This window comes from Alosa sapidissima, chromosome 11 (genome assembly GCF_018492685.1).
Source record: "Alosa sapidissima isolate fAloSap1 chromosome 11, fAloSap1.pri, whole genome shotgun sequence".
In the NCBI taxonomy this organism is placed as follows: Eukaryota; Metazoa; Chordata; class Actinopteri; order Clupeiformes; family Clupeidae; genus Alosa; species Alosa sapidissima.
This window is the reverse complement of record NC_055967.1, coordinates 1,805,460-1,819,918: the sequence shown is the minus strand read 5'-3', so window position 1 is coordinate 1,819,918 and position 14,459 is coordinate 1,805,460. Positions and strand designations below refer to the sequence as shown.

The 14,459-nt window shown below is 40.9% G+C and overlaps 1 protein-coding gene across 4 annotated transcripts in view; it reads right to left on the bottom strand.

Moving 5' to 3' along the window:
- adpgk (ADP-dependent glucokinase) overlaps nucleotides 1–8,913 on the bottom strand; it is a 41,398-nt gene extending 32,485 nt beyond the window's left edge. For 2 of the 4 annotated variants that reach the window (XM_042108801.1, XM_042108803.1), the window contains exons 1-3: nucleotides 8,718–8,876; nucleotides 8,008–8,260; nucleotides 7,682–7,907 (exon numbers count right to left, since the gene is read on the bottom strand). In XM_042108801.1, coding sequence (XP_041964735.1) covers nucleotides 7,682–7,907; nucleotides 8,008–8,246 — 465 coding nt within the window. In that variant the 5' untranslated portion in view covers nucleotides 8,247–8,260; nucleotides 8,718–8,876. Of the gene's footprint in view, nucleotides 1–7,681; nucleotides 7,908–8,007; nucleotides 8,261–8,717 lie in introns of those variants that run through there. The other 2 variants (XM_042108802.1, XM_042108804.1) reach the window with 2 other exon arrangements.
- Between the last annotated feature and the right edge of the window lie 5,546 nt (nucleotides 8,914–14,459).

The window sequence follows — 14,459 nt, the reverse complement described above, 5'->3', positions numbered from 1 at the left end:
CAGTTATGTATCCACCAGCTGCTTGCCTGCAGCCTACTTCCAAAACTCCAAAGCTGCTTGCTGCCAGATTTGGTTCCGAGGACACAAGTTGCCTATTGTGCATCAACAACACTCAATAACAGTTTATGTGATGTGTTAATCAATTAAATTCCCAACAATTTGACAACAGCTGGTTCCGGAATAGGCTATTCAACTAGCCCGCTTGCTTGCGAGACTCAGGCTGCGCAGATGGCACCCGCTTCCTGGGTTTTGGGTTGCCAGGTTTTAGCCTATGACAAAACGGTTGAAATTGAAAGTAAGTGATCGTGTATGTCTAGGGTGTATTTCATACACAATCTGGCAACCTGGGAGATGTCAGACTAACAGAAATAGTATCAAACGATATAGTATCACTATGATGCTTAATGATATGGTGAATAGAATTGATGTACAGTACGGGGGGAGCACTGTAAATAGGTCGGTGCCGGGGCAGCTGGAAGGTAAGTCACTTTAACTAGATTAGCATGGTTCTACACGCAGTTGTCGTCTAAATGCAGTGTTTTGTAGGCTATTAAAAGCATTTCATGTTCATCACTCAGTTGTGGTGTAGGCCTACTGTATGTCTTGAGTGATCGCTGTCCCTTTAAATGTCTGGGACTTTAAATTACGTTTTAACGCCATGCTGTTTTTGTTGATGGATAGCGCCATCTTTGATTTAGAGTTTTCCTAACGTTTTATTTAACGACACACACACTTGCGTGGTTAAAGTAAGGAATTGTTTTCACTTGTATTCTTGCAATTCCCACATAACATGAGATACTAGGCCTAGGTTACATAAAAAAAAAATGGTTAATAGGCTTTATGACTTTATAAGTTTATGACTAGATCGAACTTTGTTACTGATAGGCTCATACAGTAGGTGGAATAATTGTTATGTACGGTTTTGGATGATCACAGTCAGATGGCAGTGCCAGCATCAACTGAAAGCTTACACACCAATCAAGTCAACATTTGCGTGTTAAAACTTCCAGCTGAAGTAGATCTACTGCGAAAATAAGTAGCCTAGTACGAACTGAGAGAGTTGCCTCCCAATATTTTCTTAGCTGCTATAAGAGCTATAGGCTACATCTACCACTCCTTTGCTACATGATTAAATATTATCAGATGAGAGACAGAAGCACCGAACATTTGACCAGCAGCCCCATATGAGAAAACGCTTCTCTGGTTCCTCTGGTAGCCTGCAGTAGATGATGTATAAAAGAGTGATGTTTGCATCCCTGATAATCTGACCTCAGACACCCCGCCACCCCCAAAAAAAAATGTGTGGGTGGTTGTATTGGTGGGGCTTTTGACCCCAAAGTCTGCCATGACCGGGCCTCAGGTCAAAGAAGTTTGAGCTGATCTATGATACTGCGTGCATGTTTTACCACTACTTTTTCACAGATAGATTGAAGGGATGACCAGTCATTTCTATTGATAACTTTCATAACATTTTAAACTAGTTTCTCAATTTTTGATCTGCACTGGACCGAGAAAGTGCCAAACCAGGCTGCCATTATGTATCTTATTGGACTTTCTAGCACTGCGTTATATAGAGCCGAAGTCACGCTCTTCTACTTCCAGTTCATGGGACCTATCTTTCGAAAAAATATGAACAGGAGTCAATGGAGAGAATTCTTTTTTGGTCCTGTTCGAATTGTGCCAAACATTTCACATATGATGCGTGTACATTTTAAAGATAAATTTTCACGTTAGTACAGTACGCTGTGTTTGGAAAATAGGGTCCCGCTGGATTTTCATGTAAAAATGATTTTTTTTGCATATTTCGCTAATATAGAGTCTAAGGAACAAGATTTTTTTGTCTTCAAATTTTCACAATCCATCTTTAGTGTTTTTTTCCTAGGGTTAGGTTACGTTTTAAAATAAGTGATTATATCTAGTCTGAAAAGTGATTTTCACATTTTCTTCTAATTTTTTGACAATTAATTCCACCTTTTGCACACAAAATCCCCAGATAATGTAGAAAGGTTGTTGGTTCTAAAACAATATCAATAGTTTTCAAACTTACTGAGTCTGAACTGAGTGTCTGAAAAGTGTAAAAACACCTCCACCCTTGTTGCCTATGTCAAAAACGATTCTTAATGCTTTCCTTGACCTGCCATGTCATTCTATTGTCTACCTTAAGAGAAATTTGTCTTGATAATCTTATAATAGTACAGGCAACACAGTACACCACTAGGTGTCATAGGCATGGGTAGTTGAGTAACAGTAGGCAAAATTAACAAACAAAAGAATATAAGGTACAAACAAACAGACAAACCACGCATGGCCCTCTCACAGCCTGAACTAATACAAAAAACTAATAACTCAAGGGAAAACATTGCTCAAACACTAAACCATGTGCATTTGCCCTCTTTAAAAGCAACGGGTTATCCACAGCCAACAGGCCGGGCATGCGAGAAGCAATGAAAAAGCAATGTTCTTCCAACAACTACAAACACCCATGCGCCAAAAATTTCAAACGGCATTGTTCTCCCAGAGAGGAAGCTACGTATATGATCACCACCCACGGCTGGGCGTGTGCGCCAGCGCTGCAGGTCAGCCTTTCCACATACACACCTAGCTTTAAAGTTCACTGTCCTGGTAGCATACTATACTGCCAAGGCCTGAAGGGGATGGGGAGAATATTTACTTCTGCTACACTGGCAGAGAACTCATGTGAAACAGACTGTGGGAGGTGGAAGGGGTTTGAATGCTGTCTGGCAGTATTATTAGTGGAACGTCTTAAGGGGGCCCTCTTCCCCATACAGCCTAATCTTTTAGTGTGTGCCAATTCCATCAAGACACTCCACAATGTCAAAAGAGCTTACATGTACATTATATTTAGCAGACACTTCTTGACCAAAGTCACTTACATACTGTATGTCAGCTATATTACAAGGGATCACATTTTCCCCGGAGCAACTTGGGGTCAAGTGCCTTGCTCAAGGGCATAACAGTGAAAGCCGGGAATTGAACCGACAACTTTCAGGCTACTGCACTAGCCCAGCTCCTTAACCACTACACTACCACTGCCCACTAGAAATAGACTAGAGTGTCAGGTGGTAATATGGGTAGTCTCAGGACCGCACACTGCAATCTCCCAGAATAACTAAATTTATTGAGTTAAAAACATAAGGCAACGTTTCGACCCACCAGGGTCTTCATCAGGCCTGATGAGGCGAAACGTTGCGTTATGTGTTATGATTGCAGTGTGCGGACAACTACTCTTCTTTCCTTGACAAGCTTTTTTTGTCCTGCACCTGGCCTCAGTGAGGTGGAAAAGGACTACAGTGTTAGGACCACCATGCCTACGATATGCCGCAGCCTCTTTTAAGTGTCTCCTAGCACTAGCATAGACAGAAGTCAGGTACTCTTGATGTTGCACCACCCAATCAGTCGGTGGACTGTCCCTGTGGTCACCTCCAGTATTTCCAAGTAGGTGGTCAACTGGTAACTGTGGCTTCTGACTGAACATCAGCTTGTATGGGGAGTGCTGTGTGGACTGGTACACAGTGGTATTAAAGGCGAACAGCAGCTCAGGGAGCAACTGGGGCCATTTACGCTTCTTTTCAAGGGGTAAGGTCCTGAGCAAGTCATGAAGTGCCCTGTTGAAACGTTCACATTGACCATTCCACTCTGGAGGATAAAGTGGTGGTTCTAGTCTTTGTTATGATGTAGGTGTCACACAGGTGCTTCAACAGCTCCCCCTCAAAGCTGCGCCCCTGATCAGAGTGGATTCTCCTTGGCACGCCATACAAATAGAATCATCTCTCAGTTAGAATCTTAGCTACGGTGGAAGCTCTCTGATCAAGGGTGAGAAAGGCCTGGGTAAACTTTGAGAAAACATTTGTGACTACCAGAACATTCGCTTGTCCTGAGCTAGCCCAATCCAAGAGAGTAAAGTCAATGGAGATTATCTACAAAGGCTTAGTGGCTAATATTTCCCAAAAAGGTTCTGGCTTGGGTTGTCTTGCTTTAGCAACCACACAGTGCTCACACTCAGAACACCCCTTTTGCACCTCATGCCACATCTGGGGCCAGTAGCACCTCTGTCATATCAAATCTGTGGTCCTGTCCACCCCCAGATGGCCGTGGTTGTTGTGTAGGCTAGTGAGCACTTCGACTCGCAACACCTTTGGCAGTAAAAGCTGCAGCACTGGATCCCTGGAAGGAGGAGCCTGGATCGCTCGGTGCAAGGTCCCATCCATTTCCTGTATCTGGGACCACTGCTTTATCAACTGCGGACTTCCCTTGGTTCACTCCACTTGTCTTAACGGGTATGTGGTCGTCCCCGTCACCAAAACCACAGGTATCTGGAAATACAGGGAACAGTCCCTTGCAGGACTTTCAGGTCTCTTTTGGTTCGACCAGGGATGGTGTCCACCATACAAGATTCTGTCATCCAAGAGTCTTGGATGTTGGCATCAGATCAGCTCAAGATGTTGTAATATAGAGGGCAAGCTGAGAAACCCAGCAATGTTCCAGAGCGCCCAGTTTCGCTGACTGCAGGTATTGGAGGGGATTGTTGTCAGTGTACACGGTGAACGTGTTGCCCAGGAGATACCTGCCATTTTTTTTTGTGATTGCCCACTTGACTGCAAGGAGTTTGAGTTTCATGGCACTATAATTTGACATGTTCTTCTCACTTGGCCGCAAGCCCCGGCTAGCACCCGGCTATTGGTCGCTGTAACCCATCCTTCTCCTGTGACAGAACTGCCCCCAATCCTGCATGGCTTGCATCCGTCTCTAAGATAAAGGGACGACTGAAATCGGCATAACCTAGGACTGGCGCTTGAACAAGCCATTCTTTTAAGGCTCTGAATCCAGAAAAAGTTCTGAAGGCAAACCTGAACGTGACTACATTCAATGTTAAATATCCAATATTCAGATGTCTGTAATTGAAATGTATGCAATTAATGAGATATTGTTAAATTACATCCCTAAACATATATTTTCAGAAAACTTGTAATGCAAAAAAATATTGTCTCTACATAAATAATCAACTAGTAAAGTTTCATAAGAATATCAAGGGTAAATCTTTACCCTATAGAGTCACGAAGTGTGACGTAGCGTTTCCATGACGGCAGAATCACTGGATCTAAACAAACTTTCGAAGTGGCTTAAATAGCATTGAATGTAGACATGTGGCATCATTTCTAGCTAATAAATTGTTTTAAATGTAGGCTATAGCCATTTAAATGTGCTTTACCTGCTAGGCAGCAGCTTAGACATAACACGGATACCCTGGCAGGTGTAATAGTAAGAAACAAAATTCCAGTGGATATTTCACGTCTTCTCAAAGACTGGCGGCTGTTAAGAGTGACGTTTTGGTCATGGCTTCGGTACTCTATTCACCCGTTCTATGTTGCCTATGGAGGCCAGTTTCAGGCCGCAAATGCTAATTAGCAGGTTTAAAACTAAAAAAATATGCTAAGTAAATATGATATTCAGAATCAGCACCCAAAAATTAGGCAGAATACCCTCTTTACCAGTGTTTTCTCACATTTGACCCCCAAGTCATAGTAGTCCCAGTCTTAATTATGCATTATATAAATGATGATGTCATCTAAGTGTGAAAATGGATCGTGAAAATTTGAAGACAAAAAAAATCTTGTTCCTTAGACTCTATTCACCCCTTGCAGACACGTGACTTAAGTCACGTGACGGCTCCATGCTGGACGGCAAATTATATTATGTCATAAAGATTATGATGAACTGAACACCATTACTATAACATCTTTGTAGTTCAATGAATTGCTGTTTGGGGTCTGATAGTCAAAGAAGATGCCAGTGGTGTTGTTCGATGAAATGGGTCATGATCGCAAATGTAAAGTTATTAAAACTGGTGGTAACAGCAAGGGGAGATAACGTTACGTTAGGCTACTGTAATTAACATTATGGTAAATGAACACCCATAAGTATTTCTGGACTAAAATATTGCAAAGCGATTTGGTTACTTTATTTGTCTTGCTTTTATCAGTTGTAACATAGTCAAAACGTTAAGAATGTCATATCAGAACATGAAATAATAACTAGCTGCCATGCTTAGAAGCTAGCTATTCTAGCTAACGTGTATCGTAGCTCATAGTGCTAGGGCTAATGTAACTCGTCAGTTTGTACGTTGCCCAGCGAATAAACTTACTTCTTACATGTCTTAAGTTAAAGAATTGAAAGAAATAGGAAATTAAAAAAAACTTGAACGGTATTATCTGTTTACATTCAGATCTTGCCAAAGACTTTGCCTAAGTGCTATCTGCCGTCCTGTTCAGAGTCTATGGTTGCTATAGCAACCGCTGCTGTGCTTTATACACTGAGGAGGTAAGCATGCAATTGTGGTTGAAATACTCCCGAAACACAAAGAAAACAAACCAAAATATATCTATGCAAGAACATGGGATGTTGTTGTATTCCAAACAATAAGCCAACAGTCGTGGAAGGGCATTACTACGGTTAAATCTCACTATAATCTCCTAGCTGTGCGATATGTCCCATTACAACCCATTGATTTGATTCGTGTTCTTGCCGTCCACTAGGCTATTTTGCTGTGGCGCGAACAAAACGTGACGTCACTTGCAAGGGGTGAATACTAGCAAAATATGCAAAAAAAATAATTTTTACAAGAAAATCCAGCGGAATTACACAAGACACTGTACTACGTCAAGAAAGTACTGTTGTGGCCCCAGCTGTGGCGCAACTGGCTGGGGCACCTGCACTGTACGCCGGCGACCCAGGTTCGATTCCCGCCCCGTGGTCTTTTCCGGATCCCACCCCTGCTCTCTCTCCCACTCACTTCCTGTCACTCTCCACTGTCCTATATCATTAAAGGCATAAAAAAACCCAAAAAATATACTTAAAAAAAAAAAGGAAAGTACTGTTGTTCGATAGACTGCAAAAGTTATGTTTTTGTGTGAATCCGTTCAGTGAACTACATCACACGTCTCGAACGATGTATGTCACCAACGTAGTGAAACGATACAGCTAGCTATCATGCTAGTTAACGGTTACATCCTGCTACCAGCTTTGTCACTTAACAGTAGTTTATGTACACTCTATGGACGAATACAACTTACCTTATGTGTTTAATCCTCTATTTCATCGGCCAGGGAAGCCCAAGTAAGACCTGTTGCTGGTATGCTTGTACATTCCAGTAAGGCTGTGAATGGGCTAACGTCACTAGCGCGACTGATAGGTTTGTAGTCATTGGAATTACGAGCTTTCACAATGTTGTAATTTAATTGTTACGCAACAAATTGCAACGTTCTTTACATGATAAATTGTCTTGAAAATTGACAAACATCTGTGGACTTCGGTTCTCTATAGAATGAGGTCATGAACTTTGTATTTATGAGGGTTTTTTTTTTTTTTCAGAATAAAATTGCTTCTGTATAATGTTGGAATGTCCTTATTGTTTTCATTGTGAGACTGACATAAATTGTAGAAGATTTAATGTACCTCTTTTTTTCCTCCACTTTACCAGGGGTGACAATAAATGTGGAGGGTACAGTATGCTAATACTAGTAAAATACAAACAAAATGTGTCTTTTGCATCTGGCCTAGTCATTCCACCCACTTTGTAACAATCGAGTGAATCTAACAATCCATCTTGAAAGGCCAGTATGACTGTATGATAGGCCTATATCAAACTGCCTTATTTAGTTACCTGAGCACTAGGGTCCTCAGCAGCAGCCTGTGCAATACTAAGGAATACTTCCTTGTCTGTGAAGAAGCGCTCTGCTGCAGCACCCCTCTCCATAAAATGAAGAAAGGCTTCCATCAGGTCATTTTTGGACTGCAAAACCTCATGGTCAAAGCCTCTTCCAGGATCAAGAGCCAAAGCTTCAAGTAAACCCACACCTGACACCACCACGTCCACACAGGCATTCACTCTGAAAACATTAGAAACAGATGGAAGACACTTACCATTGCAACACACACATATTTCAATAAAGAGAGAAAGGTACCCAGTGACTTAAACCACATATTTACCCAACAGCAATCCTTTTCCACTGATGCGTAGGAGCAGTGATAAGAGCCTCCCACGCACTGGCAATGGCCTGTTCAAAAGTGGGTGTGTTGAGGTTGTCCTCCTCTACATTCAGGGTACTGGAGCCATTGGGGAATGGTAGAGAGAAGTACCACAGCTGACCTGGCAGGTTTGGATGAGTATGATAGAAATACCCCAAAGTGACCGCAAACACTGCTATAACTGTGGCCGTCTTCCACATGCTTCCACTCTATTCTGCAACAGTGACAAATGTAGACAGTATTGAACCTTAACGTTTAAAACGCCAATGCGTGCGTTCTGCTTTATTTTTAACAGTGACGGCCATTTCCCGTAAATAGACGTTTACTAAGCACATGTATGAACACATAATAACACACTAAATCCGTCTTTTAAATCTAAGACAAAATGTGCCTTGTTTTGTATTGACGTCAGCATATATTGCTACATGAAACCTATTAATTTACTTATGATTTGCAAGACGTACAAATAACAAAGCTCTAATGTTAGTGTGTATGTTGTTGTCGGAAGGGCTAGTGATGCAATACATGCATCGATAACCTAACAGCACGGTTAAGTTAGCTGACACAAGGCAACTTGAACATTAAACTGGTCAACGTTACCAAATATAGCCTTCGTCAAACCAGCGTGTCATGTGTGATCAGACGTTAGGTGTAATGGAATATATTGTTACCTGCTGTAGTTCTATGGAAAGACACCGTCAATATTGATATTTGCACGATGTTTTAATCACGCAATTACATTAGTTTAACATCACGTTATCATACCGTGTTAGTTAAAACTAGCTGCAAGTTGAAACATAGACCAGGTCTTCCTAGTACGTCACTGTCGTCGAGTATCATGACAAGTTTCTCGTCAGAATAAAAGTCACAGAAAAAGTCACGGTTGTCAAATATTCGAGATGTTTCGTTCATCCCGGACATCATGTCATGTAGGGCTGAAACGATTCATCGAGTTACTCGAATAACTCGATTACAAAAATTACTCGAGGCAAAAACCCTGCCTCGAAGCCTCGTTAAATTCCTATGATGCGCACTATACGCACAGGGATCTGATTGTTCCACACGGACTGTTGTTCAGGAAGCACACCACTAGCGCGTGAATCGTGATACCAGAGAATGTCGTAGACTGACTCTGGTGATACATTCTGAATTTAGCTGGCGCGATTGCGGAGTCAAGATGTCCATAAATGGCAGAGAATGTCTAAAGTTTTCAAGTACAGTTTTGGGATCATTACATACTCAAAAAGGAAAAGAACGAGCATCTGAACCGAAAACATCCACTCCATGCTGTTTCACCAAGCGTCTATAATGTAGGCTATCTATCTATCTAGCTACGTAGCCTATAGCCTACATTGATTTTGGCTGATTTTAATCACATACTATATTTGTAGCGATGTCGTGATATAATGTTTAGCTTTGATGTTTTTAAGTAGCCTAATAAACTTATTCACGTTCAATTGCAAGATAGTATGCCTAAAAAAGAACCCCTCACATGCATGCACCCTCATCTTCCCTCACGAACCGCATGCGTGCACACACACACACGGGTTGCTAGGTTACCATAGCAAATAGGCTCACCCCAGAAATAATTTGTTAGTAGCCTTATGGTAGGCTATTTTTTAGTAATGGTGAAATAATTTGTTAGTAGCCTAATGCCAAATGCTGCAGGTGTAGAAATCTACATAAAACAGATATTTACTTTGATGTCAGGTCTAGATTACAGCATGAAACCTGTTGTGCATATTAATACATTAAATTGCTTCCCCTCTTCTCCCTCCCATTACTTAACAACATAATATGGACAGCTTTGTTCACCCAGCTAAGTCATGCACAAGAGGTTGCAATTTTACAGAGAACATTTTGAACATTATTTAATTGTTGGCACTGGCACTTATAAACACTAAATTGGTAAATTGCAATAAATGGGCTTAGTTTTGGAGCCAAATGTTGGAGTTAGAATAAATACCTCTGTGCCAATTGCTTGATCATTTTACAGCAATGTCATTTTCGTTATGCATTATTTGTTTTGGTCTACACCTCAAGGGAAATTTCACAAAGTTATAGCTTACTTCCTAATTTTGAGAGTGATAGGACAGGAAAGTGGCTGTAAGCCACTATGGCAACTTCGGTTCCGACTGCTTATCTTAGTAAAATACTTCAGACCTAACTAGTGATGGGCAAATGAAGCTATGGTGAAGCACTAAACCACTTTGAACAGTTGATTCGAAAATGGGTTCATTACCCGAAGCTTCAGTAACAGCGACCTCTCCTGGTGAATTGCCAAGACTGCATCTAAATTATCCCGGCTAGTGGACAGGTAGCCTGACGGGCCAGACCCACATTAAAATGTAGGGTCTGGGCACTCACCGTTGGCAGTGCTCAGTGCGAGGGGCGGGATAATCAGTTGTCTCTTCCCTCTGCACGCAATAGGACAGCGGCAGCGCTATGAGTCCCATGTGTTTCCAACCAGCGGAGCTAGTTGGCTAGTTCAAACGTTTGCCAACTTAATAAAAGCTTAACTCGTGTCACACTGTTCGCCAGCAGCAACATCCATCTTATTTGTTTTCAAGTAGCAGGGAATTCAAGCCAAACCATTGCAACTCTGCCATCAATCATTATGCCCACCTAACGACTCTATACACGATTTCATTGGCCTGATTAAGTTTCGATTTCTGGAGCTCACAAGCCAACAGAGAGTTGCTAGACTAGCCCTGGCAGCAAATGTAATTTGCCGCTAGGGGCGCGTCTAGATTTCTAGGCTACTAGTCTAGCGTAAAGTGTCCCAAAATGTCCCATGTCAAACAGTGCTTAGGGTAGCCTGTATAGCCTAGACTGACGTCGATGGCGAAGCATTCTGGAATTATTTGCTATGGTATAGCATGACCATGGTATTCAAATATAGCCTACTATAGATATATTCAACATAGGCTGAAAGTTATGTTAAACTGCCATCTCCCAAAAATCGGCGAAGTTTCAGTTATTAATCTCTAAAGTAATGAGTCAAAATCACGAACAACTTCAGACGGCGCTCTCTTCCACCATCTAGCCTGGTCCAGCTAGATGGTGTTCTCCCCCTGGTTCAGTCCAACCACAAGCGCAAAAAAGGAAAATTAGAAAATTGACGCATCATTTCAAATTTTAACTTCTGAACAGAAAACCGTAACTGTGCTCAATTGAAAATCAAAATAAGCAACAATAACCCATTTACTGTGCCGTCCTAAAGAATGGATATTTTTATATTTTTTCACGTGAATTCTGCAAATAGAACATGCGTTCAACGGACCGCTGATAAGCAAAACAATTGTGCATTTTATGACTAAAGCATGAAAGTTTCACCATATAATCTTCACCCCCTAAGGTTTAATTTCAGACGTGGAGCCACTTCAGATCTGACCTCTGGGGCTAGATATTTGCTATATAATACACATCTTTGAGGAGTAAAATACTTTTACAAGTCATTCCAGAATTCTACTGTGAAGATCTAGAACTTACATTAACTGCCATTCAAACTGGTTGCTTGAGTTCGTTATGACAGTATCAAATGGAACCTTTAACTGGCAACATTCTTATCACACACTTTTAATGTCATGGCTGTGTATGTCCAGGCTAACAGTCTTCTGAGCTAGTGCAAAGATCAGTGCACTTGAGGGCAGCCTTTTTCCACCTGCAACACAGCCACAATGGATCAGTTCATAACAGCTTTGGGAGGCCTCTGGAAGATTGGTCTAGAATGGCTGCCATCCTGTCTCATCCTTCACCCATACTTTAGCCTATAGGACACTGACTGGATCTGCTCCCTGCTATCTTAATTCAATGATCCAAGATATTATATCCCTAACCGCCCACTGCACTGTAAAAAATGATTTCCCTTGGTGTTATCTTAACTTCTATTCTTTTGTCAAGTTGACTATAGGCCCTTTCACACTGGCAAAATCGCCGCGATTTTATGTACCAGAATCGCGGAATGACTGTCCCTTTCACATAGACCGAGGCGGAACGGCGGGACAAAGTGTCTCGCCAAATTTACTACCAAGCCCCCTAGACATTTTGCCGAGTTTTTTCGTTCCGCCACCAGTGTGAATGGGTCAAGGCGGAAAGGGGAATCTGGGCGGGCATTTCAATGCTATGTCCAGCCCACCACAGGAGATTGCAAATAAATCTAACTGATCAAAAGCAGCAATTGCAGAGACAGCACATTATGTCAATCTATAAATTCACAAAGTCTCCAGTCATTCAATGCCTGCTATAGAGTTGACTGTAGCTTGGAATGCAATCAGCAAAATGCAACAAAGCATGAACTCATGAGCGTCTGTCTGCCCTATATGCACTCTAAGAAAAAAAGGTTCCACATGGAACCTAAAAAAGTTCCATCCTTTGATACAAATAAGGCACCCTAAATGGTTCCAAATGGAACCTTTTAAAAAGGTTCTATAAGATGAACCATCAGGGGTGCCATTATTTTACATTCTAATGGTTCTAAATGGAACCATAACTACCAGGTGTGTTTTATTACTACTAGGCCTACTACTACTTATTATTACTATTATTATTATTATAAGTATTAGTAGTAGTAGTAGTAGTATTTCATTGTGCTAATTAATGAGAAGTAGCGTATAATGTGTACGAAATGTTAAATTCAAATAGACAACATTAATCAAAAATTGACACATCTTTCAAATATCATTTAAATACTGTATTCAGTATTTCTACATTAATTTACATATTCATTGCTCTAGCATATCTTTTATATTACTCGCAAAAAAATGTGTGTCATAAGACACTCAAAACAACAATAGCTACATATTTACACATTAATTTACATATTCATTGCTTAAACATATCTTCTATATTACTTGCATAAAAAATGTGTCATAAATATGCTCAAAACAGCAATAGTTACATTTTTACAAATTAATAAATTTCAAATGATTATAAAACACACTTTATGATAACATTTTTTCCACACGCAACACTGGAGTGGAGGGCTTAGACATAGACAGGTTAAGGCGTCTTTCAAAGAATAGTAATGTGTGGTGGGCCTCTTTTGGGTACTGAACATCAAAAAGAAAATATAAACAAAAAATACAGACAAGGCCTAAGGAGGCATCAATGTCAGGGGAGGGGCCAATGATAAATTTGCATTGGAGGGCATGTGGCACATCCATCTCTCCACTTGCTATTGTGATGCCATCCATCTTTATGGATGCTCTCCTGGCAAGGAGGGGAGTATCGCCACCCTGGAAGATGATGGTTGGAAACACGCTCAGTGGTTCCTATGCAAATGAGAAATGTACAAGGGATCTCCTGTAAGAGTCTATGATGTGAATTGACAACATAAAGCAATGTTAATTGTAATGTTAATTGTAATGATAGTAATACTACTATAAGACTTTGCTACTCACCTGCTCTGGCACCCAAATAAATTGGAACATCTCCATCACCTCCTCAGTTGGCTTTCCCATTTGCTCCACCCTCTTATAGACAGTTTGCCTCATCCTGTCCATTATATGACTAATATCTGGCTGACGACGGCACAACTAATTGTTTATGGCATTTATATGCTCTTGAAAGCTGTGGTAGTCCTCCCCAACTGCTTCAAGGTCCAACATAATCTGAAAAAAAAAAGACATGCAGAGAATGCAAAACAAATGTGAGCAATGATAATATAAATTTTCTCAAGCCAGATAGTCTTTCATTCAATCAGAAATAAATAAATAATGTAGCCAGACCTAACTGCTGTATGATTCAACATTTCATTCACAAACATATTACAAACCTCTTGTGTTGGCTCGTAATCAGAAGACATCTGGACCCCCACTCTGTACTTTTTTGCTCTCTGAAATTAGCAAAGAGAAATGTGTAATATTAAGATATCTGTACTGACAAACAGTGGCTACTGTGACTAGCTAGCATATAGACATACAGACGAGAAAACAAACAGGCTAAAGACAAGCAAGAATGTAAAAATGGCACCTGATGTCCAGGTGGGTCCTCCAGAGGCACACGGTCCACAATTCTTTGTCTTCTAACACCAAACTCTCTTAATCTCCTGCACCGTTGTCAGGTTTATCAAAGGAGACCTTTCCTTTCTGAACTTATTCCTAAAACACTCCAGCAGGGTCTCCTTTGAGTAAAGACATGAATTATGAGACTCAGACAGAGTCAGAGTAGTATAGGAATTCAATTGAGGAATAATGTTTTCCATAACAAAACATTAAAAAATAACATACATAACCAGATTAGCTGTGGTCATTAAGAAATGGATATCTAGTGATCAGACACCACAGGACATCAGTGTATTTGTTATGGTTTGGGTACCTGAAAGAACAATCATTGGAATTAGAATTTTCCTACTCGTGGTTTTAGTAGCAGAGGAGATGCTGAGCGTTATTAAACAATAGGCAGGAAAAAAT